We start from the raw sequence: 11,369 nt of genomic DNA on the forward strand, positions 1-11,369 counted from the left end.
CTGGGGAATGGGTCACTCACAGTTACACACACACTGACCCTCACTGGGTAAGGGGTCACTCACAGTTACACACACACTGACATTCACTGGGTAAGGGGTCACTCACAGTTACACACACACTGACCCTCACTGGGGAACGGGTCACTCACAGTTACACACACAGACCCTCACTGGGTAATGGGTCACTCACAGTTACACACACCCTGACCTTCACTAGGGAACGGGTCACTCACAGTCACACACACTGACCCTCACTGGGGAACAGGTCACTCACAGTTACACACACACTGACCCTCACTGGGGAACGGGTCACTCACAGTTACACACACACTGACCCTTACTGGGGAACGGGTCACTGACAGATACACAGACACTGACCCTCACAGTGGAACGGGTCACTCACAGTTACACACACACTGACCCTCACTAGGGAACAGGTCACTCACAGTAACACACACACTGACCCTCACTGGGGAACGGGTCACTCACAGTAACACACACACTGTCCCTCACTGGGGAATGGGTCACTCACATTTACACACACACTGACCCTCACTGGGGAATGGGTCCCTCACAGTTACACACATACTGACCCTCACTGGGGGATGGGTCATTCACAGTTACACACACACTGACCTTCACTAGGGAACGGGTCACTCACAGTGACAAACACACTGACCATCACTGGGGAACGGGTCACTCACAGTTACACACACACACTGACCCTCACTGGGGAACAGGTCACTCACAGTTACACACACACTGTCCCTCACTAGGGAATGGGTCAGTCACAGTTACACACACACTGACCCTCAGTGGGGAACGGGTCACTCACAGTTACACACATACTGACCCTCACTGGGGGATGGGTCATTCACAGTTACACACACACTGACCATCACTGGGGAACAGGTCACTCACAGTTACACCCACACACTGACCCTCACTGGTGAACAGGTCACTCACAGTTACACACACACTGTCCCTCACTAGGGAATGGGTCACTCACAGTTACACACACACTGACCCTCACTGGGGAACGGGTCACTCACAGTTACACACCTACTGACCCTCACTGGGGGATGGGTCATTCACAGTTACACACATACTGACCCTCACTGCGGAACGGGTCACTCACAGTTACACACACACTGACACTCACAGGGGAACGGGTCACTCACAGTTACACACACACACTGACCCTCACTGGGGAACGGGTCACTCACAGTTAAACACACACTGACCCTCACTGGGGAACGGGTCACTCACAGTTACACACACACTGACCATCACTGGGGAACGGGTCACTCACAGTTACACACACACTGACCCTCACTGGGGAACGGGTCACTCCCAGTTACACACACACTGACCCTCACTGGGGAACAGGTCACTCACAGTTACACACACACTGTCCCTCACTAGGGAATGGGTCACTCACAGTTACACACACACTGACCCTCAGTGGGGAACGGGTCACTCACAGTTACACACATACTGACCCTCACTGGGGGATGGGTCATTCACAGTTACACACACACTGACCATCACTGGGGAACAGGTCACTCACAGTTACACCCACACACTGACCCTCACTGGTGAACAGGTCACTCACAGTTACACACACACTGTCCCTCACTAGGGAATGGGTCACTCACAGTTACACACACACTGACCCTCACTGGGGAACGGGTCACTCACAGTTACACACACACTGACCCTCACAGGGGGATGGGTCATTCACAGTTACACACACACTGACCCTCACTGCGGAACGGGTCACTCACAGTTACACACACACTGACACTCACAGGGAAACGGGTCACTCACAGTTACACACACACACTGACCCTCACTGGGGAACGGGTCACTCACAGTTAAACACACACTGACCCTCACTGGGGAACGGGTCACTCACAGTTACACACACACTGACCATCACTGGGGAACGGGTCACTCACAGTTACACACACACTGACCCTCACTGGGGAACGGGTCACTCCCAGTTACACACACACTGACCCTCACTGGGGAACGGGTCACTCACAGTTACACACACACTAACCCTCACTGGGGAACGGGTCACTCACAGTTACACACACACTGACACTCATGGGGGAACAGGTCACTCACAGTTACACACACACACTGACCCTCACTGGGGAACGGGTCACTCACAGTTACACACACACTGTCCCTCACTGGGGAACGGGTCACTCACACAGTTACACACACACTGACCCTCACTGGGGAACGGGTCACTCACACAGTTACACACACACTGACCCTCACTGGGGAACGGGTCACTCACACAGTTACACACACACTGACCCTCATTGGGGAACGGGTCACTCACAGTTACACACACACTGTCCCTCATTGGGGAACGGGTCACTCACAGTTACACACACACTGACCCTCACTGGGTGATGGGTCATTCACAGTTACACACACACTGACCCTCACTGGGGAACGGGTCACTCACAGTTACACACACACTGACCCTCACTGGGGAACGGGTCACTCACAGTTACACACACACTGACCCTCACTGGGTAAGGGGTCACTCACAGTTACACACACACACTGACACTCACTGGGGAACAGGTCACTCACAGTTACACACACACACTGACACTCACTGGGGAACGGGTCACTCACAGTTACACACACACTGACCATCACTGGGGAACAGGTCACTCACAGTTACACTGACACTGTCCCTCACTGGGGAACGCGTCACTCACAGTCACACACACACTGTCCCTCACTGGGGAACGGGTCACTCACAGTTACACACACACTGTCCCTCACTGGGGAACGGGTCACTCACAGTTACACACACACTGTCCCTCACTGGGGAACAGGTCACTCACACAGTTACACACACACTGACCCTCACTGGGGAACGGGTCACTCACACAGTTACACACAGACTGACCCTCATTGGGGAACGGGTCACTCACAGTTACACACACACTGTCCCTCATTGGGGAACGGGTCACTCACACAGTTACACACACACTGACCCTCATTGGGGAACGGGTCACTCACACAGTTACACACACACTGACCCTCATTGGGGAACGGGTCACTCACAGTTACACACACACTGTCCCTCATTGGGGAACGGGTCACTCACACAGTTACACACACACTGACCCTCACTGGGGAACGGGTCACTCACACAGTTACACACACACTGACCCTCACTGGGGAACGGGTCACTCACACAGTTACACACACACTGACCCTCATTGGGGAACGGGTCACTCACAGTTACACACACACTGACCCTCACTGGAGAACGGGTCACTCACAGTCACACACACACTGACCCTCACTGGGGAACGGGTCACTCACAGTTACACACACACTGTCCCTCATTGGGGAACGGGTCACTCACAGTCACACACACACTGTCCCTCACTGGGGAATGGGTCACTCACAGTTACACACACACTGTCCCTCATTGGGGAACGGGTCACTCACAGTCACACACACACTGTCCCTCACTGGGGAACGGGTCACTCACAGTTACACACACACTGTCCCTCACTGGGGAACGGGTCACTCACAGTTACACACACACTGTCCCTCACTGGGGAACGGGTCACTCACAGTTACACACACACTGTCCCTCACTGGGGAACGGGTCACTCACAGTTACACACACACTGACCCTCACTGGGGAACGGGTCACTCACAGTTACACACTCACTGTCCCTCACTGGGGAACGGGTCACTCACAGTTACACACACACTGTCCCTCATTGGGGAACGGGTCACTCACAGTCACACACACACTGTCCCTCACTGGGGAATGGGTCACTCACAGTTACACACACACTGTCCCTCATTGGGGAACGGGTCACTCACAGTCACACACACACTGTCCCTCACTGGGGAACGGGTCACTCACAGTTACACACACACTGTCCCTCACTGGGGAACGGGTCACTCACAGTTACACACACACTGTCCCTCACTGGGGAACGGGTCACTCACAGTTACACACACACTGTCCCTCACTGGGGAACGGGTCACTCACAGTTACACACACACTGTCCCTCACTGGGGAACGGGTCACTCACAGTTACACACACACTGTCCCTCATTGGGGAACGGGTCACTCACAGTTACACACACACTGTCCCTCACTGGGGAACGGGTCACTCACAGTCACACACACACTGACCATCTCTGGGGAACGGGTCACTCACAGTTACACACACACTGTCCCTCATTGGGGAACGGGTCACTCACAGTCACACACACACTGTCCCTCACTGGGGAATGGGTCACTCACAGTTACACACACACTGTCCCTCACTGGGGAACGGGTCACTCACAGTTACACACACACTGACCATCACGGGGGAACGGGTCACTCACAGTTACACACACACTGTCCCTCACTGGGGAACGGGTCACTCACAGTTACACACACACTGACCCTCATTGGGGAACGGGTCACTCACAGTTACACACACACTGTCCCTCATTGGGGAACGGGTCACTCACACAGTTACACACACACTGTCCCTCACTGGGGAACGGGTCACTCACAGTTACACACACACTGTCCCTCATTGGGGAACGGGTCACTCACACAGTTACACACACCCTGACCCTCACCTTGTTCAGTGCCATCCGGTCGTTGTTGGGAGCGTTCTTCGCCCGTCGATCCGCTGCTGCCCACTCTCTCATCACCTGCGGGACATGACACGCACATTCTGTCAGCCATGGCACCTTCACCTCACCCCCACTTCCCCCTACCCATCTGCCCACTATCCATCCTGCTTCAGTCCCCACACATCCACCTTTCCCTTGCAACAGGGAGACCACTGGAGCCTGGGGTGGTTCAACGAGCTGTCCTGGCGAAGCGGAGAGTGTATTGAGGTACTTGGAATCAGGAAGAGAGGAGTTTGGCCGTGACATGAGCAGAATTAGGCCAGTCTGCCCATTGAGTCTGTCCCTCTATTCCATCATGGCTGATTTCTTATCCCTCTCAACCTCATTCTCCTGCCTTCTCCCTATAAGCTTTGAAACCGTGACTAATCAAGAACCCATCAATCTCAGCTTTAAATAAACCCTGTGGACCACAGTTCTTTGTGGCAATGAATTGCACAGATTCACCACTCTCTGTCTGCAGTGACTCCCGAGTACTCAGAGGCTTTGCCCTCTTCTCCACGCCCACTCCACCTGGTCCTTCCAATATTCGATAGCTTTTCAGTAAGATCCCTTCTCATTCTTCGGAACAGTCAGCAAAGTCCTCATTCCTTAACCCCTTAATCTCCATTATCATTCTCATGAACTCCCTCTGGGCCCTCTCCAATGGCAGCACATCCTTGATAAGGGGCCGAAAATGGTTCACAATACTCCAAATGTGAGTCCAATTAACACCTTAGAGAGCCTCATTAGTACATCTTTGTTTTTGTCCCAGTTTTTTAATGCAAGTATGCATTCATATTTTAATTCGGGCTTAGCCATTTACAAGGTGTGGTGAGTGAGGGTGTTGGTGAATAGGTATGAGGCTGAGGTTGGGAGGGTGAAGAGCTTCAGGTTCCTAGGGCAGAGCATCACCAATTGCCTGGGCTGATCCAACGACGCAGTCGCCTTGACCAAGAAAGCCCGCCAACGCGTCCGCTTCCACAGGAGGCAAAGGACACCTGCCACGTTTTCGTTACTCTCACCGGTTTTTACCATACGGGTGCATGGTTCAGCGACTGCCCTGCCCTGCCCTGCCCGTGACTGCAGAGTGTTGTGGACACGGGAGCCAGCCTCCCCTCCATGTCCCTACCCCCACCCCCACCACCCCACCCTGGGGTGCTCACTTCATTGATCCGGTTCATGCGCCGCTCCTCCAGGTCCATCTTGGCGCGGAGGAAGTGGGCGTGCTCGTTCTCATCACCCGGGCTCTCAAAGTACACGTCCACCCCATCGGTGGGAGCAAGGGTGGGGGGCACTGCGGAGGGCAGAGGAAACAGTTGGGTTTGAGTCACCACAGGACATGCGCGTGGGCCGGCAGACACACACAGACAGACATACACACACATTGAAATATATGAAAGTCCAGTTATTCCTAAATCTGATACAATTATTTATTCTAAATTCAAGTTCAAAGTAAATAACCACATAAACATACAACAGCAAGGAAGCAGGCCATCTCGGCCCTTCTAGTCCGTGCCGAACGCTTACTCTCACCTAGTCCCACTGACCGGCACTCAGCCCATAACCCTCCATTTTTCTCCTGTCCATATACCTATCCAATTTATTTTTAAATGACAATATCAAACCTCCCTCTAAATGTGTTATCAATGTACATATGTCACCAAATAACACCAAGATTCATAGCAGAACGCAGTACATCAGATCATTGAAAATCTACAGACAGTTGTAACACTCACAAAATACTGGTGATACACAGTAAGGGTGCTCAACACTGATTAGGTTTGTAGGATGGATACAATTACATGGAGATTGGGTTATCTGTTCCATTGGCTGCGGTGTTTGGATAATTGGTTTTCTTTGTTGAAGCTTATCCCAAACTGGAAATAAGAGTCCAAAATGGGATAACACACTGTAATGTATGATCTGCAAACATTTTTTTAAAAAGTGAGGAGTGAGGAATGAATACAAGGCAGTCTCAGTGTTCATCAGGAGATGACGATGTTCTCAGTGAGTCACCAATAACATCATGTGCCATTGAGTCCATCGATTCTGGATTCATGAACCGTTTTCATTTGCTGTGAGAGGTGCAAGTGGGTCTTCTAAATTTAGAGAGATTGTCTACAGAGCTGTAAATATCAAGGTCAAGTAGGAAGAGAATGTTCAATAATGGATGGAAGCAAACTTCGACCCTCACACACACATACACTGCAATAACTGGTTCATTTTGGTAGGTCAAATATGAAGGCAGAATATAGTATTAATGGTAAGACTCTTGGCAGTGTGGAGGATCAGAGGGGTCTTGGGGTCCGAGTCCATAGGACGCTCAAAGCAGCTGCGCAGGTTGACTCTGTGGTTAAGAAGGCATATGGTGTATTGGCCTTCATTAATCGTGGAACTGAATTTAGGAGCCAAGAGGTAATGTTACAGCTATATAGGACCCTGGTCAGACCCCACTTGGAGTACTGTGCTCAGTTCTGGTTGCCTCACTACAGGAAGGATGTGGAAGCCATAGAAAGGGTGCAGAGGAGATTTACCAGGATGTTGCCTGGATTGGGGAGCATGCCTTATAAAGACAGGTTGAGCGAACTCAGCCTTTTCTCTTTGGAGCGATGGAGAATAAGAGGTGACCTGATAGAGGTGAATAAGATGATGAGAGGCATTGATCGTGTGGATAGTCAGAGGCTTTTTCCCAGGGCTGAAATGGCTAACACCAGAGGATACAGGTTTAAGGTGCTGGGGAGTAGGTACAGAGGTGATGTCGGGGTAAGTTTTTTTACTCAGAGTGGTGAGTGCGTGCACGGTGGTGGAGGTGGATACGATAGGGTCTGTTAAGAGACTTTTGGGTAGGTACATGGATCTTAGAAAAATAGAGGGCTATTTTTCTAAATTAATTTTTCTAAATTACTAAGCCTAGTAATTTCTAAGGTAGGGACATGTTCAGCACAACTTTGTGGGCCGAAGGGCCTGTATTGTGCTGTAGGTTTTCTATGTTTCTATGAACAATGTCAGCAGTGGTGACCCTCTCTGGGACATATAGATCACACACACACCCCCTTTCCCCACTGGGAGTGGATTAATTTTTTTCACAAAATACACAAAGTACAAACATAAGTATTTACAAGTGAATAAATTCAAATTAAAATATGGTTATTACTGTCTATAAAACTATCGACTTTTCGTTGGGGGGGGCCACCACTCCCAGAAATCCCCATTGTTCCCATTGTGATGGCATGTCCCCTCTCCAGAACAGCTGGGCACGAGCTTATCCTCAGAAGAGGGGTTTGCTGTCGGCCCTGGCAGAGCCCTCGACTGTCTGCCACCTCGACCCTAATGCGAGTGGCCATCTTGGCCAGGCCCAGGAGCTCGCTCCTCGTGACCTGCCCCCTCCGTACTGGGTGCCCGTATATAAGGAGCCTGGGGCTGCAACCTCACACACTCCATATAAACGTGGTACACCGACTCCTCCTGGTCACAGAGTGGATTGTGGATGGAGTGTCAGTGAACCTGCTTAAAAATCTGTTGCACGGTACTGCCCTATTCAACAGGGTCCCCTCTACACAGAAGGACCTCAGCACAAGAGGGATTCCCACCGGGGACCTCCTCCACCACTCGATGGTAAAGCAGAATGCCACGGCGAGTCTGGTCAGCAGATGAAGGCGGGGAAGTGAAAGGTGTACAGGGCCAGCCCGTACAAGAAATGCGTTGGAGCGTCACAGATTGGCATGATGTGCCTGTGAGAGGCCTCATATTCTGCCAGACCTTCTCCTGGGCCCGATGAGCAATTCCGGCCAATCAAGTGTTGGTGCAGCAGGAACCCCTCTACTTCCCTGAGCCCTCTCGACACCCACCACGATAGGATTGTGACCGGCGCAGGGACCCTGTCTGGTCGAGACTAGACCCTATACCCGCAGCAGCTCTCAATAAGACCGAGGCAGCACGGCTGGGGCTTGCCACGGGAAGCCACGTGCCCTCCCGCGGGCAATGTCCGCATCACCAGCGCATGCCATCTCCAAGGGCGGTTGCTGTACAAATCTCTCTGAGGTGGAGAGCCACCGGCTGGGTGCATACAAACAAACACAGGAGCCCCCCAGGGCTGTGTCCTAACCTCCCTCCTTTACTCTGTGTACACCCATGACTGTGTCGCCAACCACCACTCCAATCTGCTAATTAAAGGCCAATCACCTGCGGATGACCGGCCTTATCTCAAAGCTCAGCCAGGCAGCCTACAGAGAAGAGGACACAGTGGTGTCAAGATAACAATCTCTCCATCAATGTCAAAAAAAACAATGGAGCTGGTTGTGGCCTACAGCAGACAGGCTGACACCTATTGAATTAATGGATCTGGGGTTGAGAGGACGAACAGCTTTAAATTCCTCGCATCCACATCACTGAGGACCTCCCGTGGTCTGTACAGACCGGCTGGGTGGTGAAGAAAGCACAACAGCGCCTCTTTCACCTCAGATGGTTGGAGAAGTTCAGCACGAGTCCCCAAATCCCAAGGACTTTCTACAGGGACACAACTGAGAGCATCCTGACTGGCTGCATCACTGCCTGGTATGGGAAATGTACCTCCCTCAATCGCAGGACTCTGCAGAGAGTGGTGCGGACAGCCCAGTGCATCTGGAGATGTGAAATTCCCACTATTCAGGACATTTACAGCGACTGGTGCATAAAAAGAGCCTGAAGGATCATTGGGGACCCAAGTCACCCCAACCACAAACTGTTCCAACTGCTACCGTCTGGGAAACAGGACCAACAGGCTCCAGGCCAGCTTCTTCCACTAGGCCAGACTGATAAATTCATGCTGACACAATTGTATTTCTAAGCTATATGACTCTCTTGTTGTATATCTTACTGTAAATACTATTTATTTCAAATTACTATAACTTGCACATTCAGACTGAGACGTAACATAGAAACATAGAAAGCATAATACAGGCAAATCGGCCCACAAAGCAGTACCTCCCATGTCCTTACCTTAGAAATTACTTAGTGTTACCCAAATCCCTCTATTTTTCTAAACTTCATGTACCAATCCAGGAGTCTTTTAAAAGACCCTTTCTTATCCGCCTCCACCACCATCGCCGACAGCCCATTCCACACACTCACCACTCTCTGCATAAAAAACTTACCCCTGACATCTCCTCTGTACCTACTCCCCAGCACCTTAGAACTGCACCCTCTCATGCTGGACATTTCAGCCCTGGGAAAAAGCCTCTGACTATCCACACAATCAATGCCTCTCATCATCTTGTACACCTCTATCAGGTCACCTCTCATCATCTGTCCTCCTTGGAAAAAAGGCCGAGTTCACTCAACCTGTTTTCATAAGGCATGCTCCCCAATCCAGACAACATCCTTGTAAATCTCCTCTGCACCCTTTCTACGGCTTCCACATCCTTCCTGTAGTGAGGTGACCAGAACTGAACACAGTACTACAAGTGGGGTCTGACCAGGGTCCTATACAGCTGCAACATTACCTCTCGGCTCCTAAACTCAATCCCATGGTTGACGAAGGCCAATGCACTGTATGCCTTCTTAACCACAGAGTCAACCTGCTTAGCAACCTTGAGTGTCCTATGGACTCGGATCCCAAGATCCCTCTGATCCTCCACACTGCCAAGAGTTTTACCATTAATACTATATTCTGCCATCATATTTGACCTACCAAAATGAACCACTTCACACTTATCTGGGTTGAACTCCATCTGCCACTTCTCAGCCCAGTTTTGCATCCTATCAATGTCCTGCTGTAACCTCTGACAGCCCTCCACACTATCCACAACTCCCCTGACCTTTGTGTCATCAGCAAACTTACTAACCCATCCCTCTACTTCCTCATCCAGGTCATTTATAAAAATCACAAAGAGTAGGGGTCCCAGAACAGTTCCCTGAGGCACTCCACTGGTCACCAACCTCCATGCAGAATGTGACCCGTCTACAACCACTCTTTGCCTTCTGTGGGCAAGTCAGTTCTGGATCCACAAAGCAATGTTCCCTTGGATCCCATGCTTCCTTACTTTCTCAATAAGCCTTGCATGGGGTACCTTATCAAGTGCCTTGCTGAAAACCATATACACTACATCTACTGCTCTTCCTTCATCAATGTGTTTAGTCACATTCTCAAAAAATTCAATCAGGTTCATAAGGCACAACCTGCCTTTGACAAAGCCATGCTGACTATTCCTAATCATATTATACGTCTCCAAGTGTTCATAAATCCTGCCTCGCAGGATCTTTTCCATCAACTTGCCAACTACTGAAGGCTCACTAGTCTATAATTTCCTGGGCTATCCCTACTCCCTTTCTTGAATAAGGGAACAACATCTGCAACTCTCCAATCCTCCGGAACCTCTCCCATCCCATGATGATGCAAAAATCATCGCCAGAGGCTCAGCGATCTCCTCTCTCGCCTTCCACAGTAGCCTGGGGTACATTTCGTCCGGTCCCGGAGACTTGTCCAACTTGATGATTTCCAAAAGCTCCAGCACATCCTCCTTCTCAATATCCACTTGCTCTAGCTTTTCAGCCCACTGCAAGTCATCCCTACAAATGCCAAGATCCTTTTCTGTAGTGAATACAAAGTATTCATTAAGTACCTCCGCCATCTCCTCCAGTTCAATACACCCTTTTCCACTGCCACACTTGATTGGTCCTATTCTCTCATGCCTTATGTAAAGATTTTTACTCCACGT

The 11,369-nt window shown here is 50.7% G+C and overlaps 1 protein-coding gene across 1 annotated transcript in view; it reads right to left on the bottom strand.

Moving 5' to 3' along the window:
- Positions 1 to 5,968, bottom strand: part of LOC132387483 (amyloid beta precursor like protein 1-like) — a gene marked incomplete at its 5' end in the record, with an annotated part of 51,758 nt that extends 45,790 nt beyond the window's left edge. The window contains 2 exons of the mRNA XM_059959852.1: positions 4,639 to 4,713; positions 5,838 to 5,968. Of these exons, the coding sequence (XP_059815835.1) occupies positions 4,639 to 4,713; positions 5,838 to 5,968 (206 nt within the window). The remainder of the gene's footprint in view (positions 1 to 4,638; positions 4,714 to 5,837) is intronic.
- Positions 5,969 to 11,369: the final 5,401 nt, after the last annotated feature.

Source organism: Hypanus sabinus, unplaced genomic scaffold (assembly GCF_030144855.1).
Source record: "Hypanus sabinus isolate sHypSab1 unplaced genomic scaffold, sHypSab1.hap1 scaffold_1908, whole genome shotgun sequence".
Taxonomy (NCBI): Eukaryota; Metazoa; Chordata; class Chondrichthyes; order Myliobatiformes; family Dasyatidae; genus Hypanus; species Hypanus sabinus.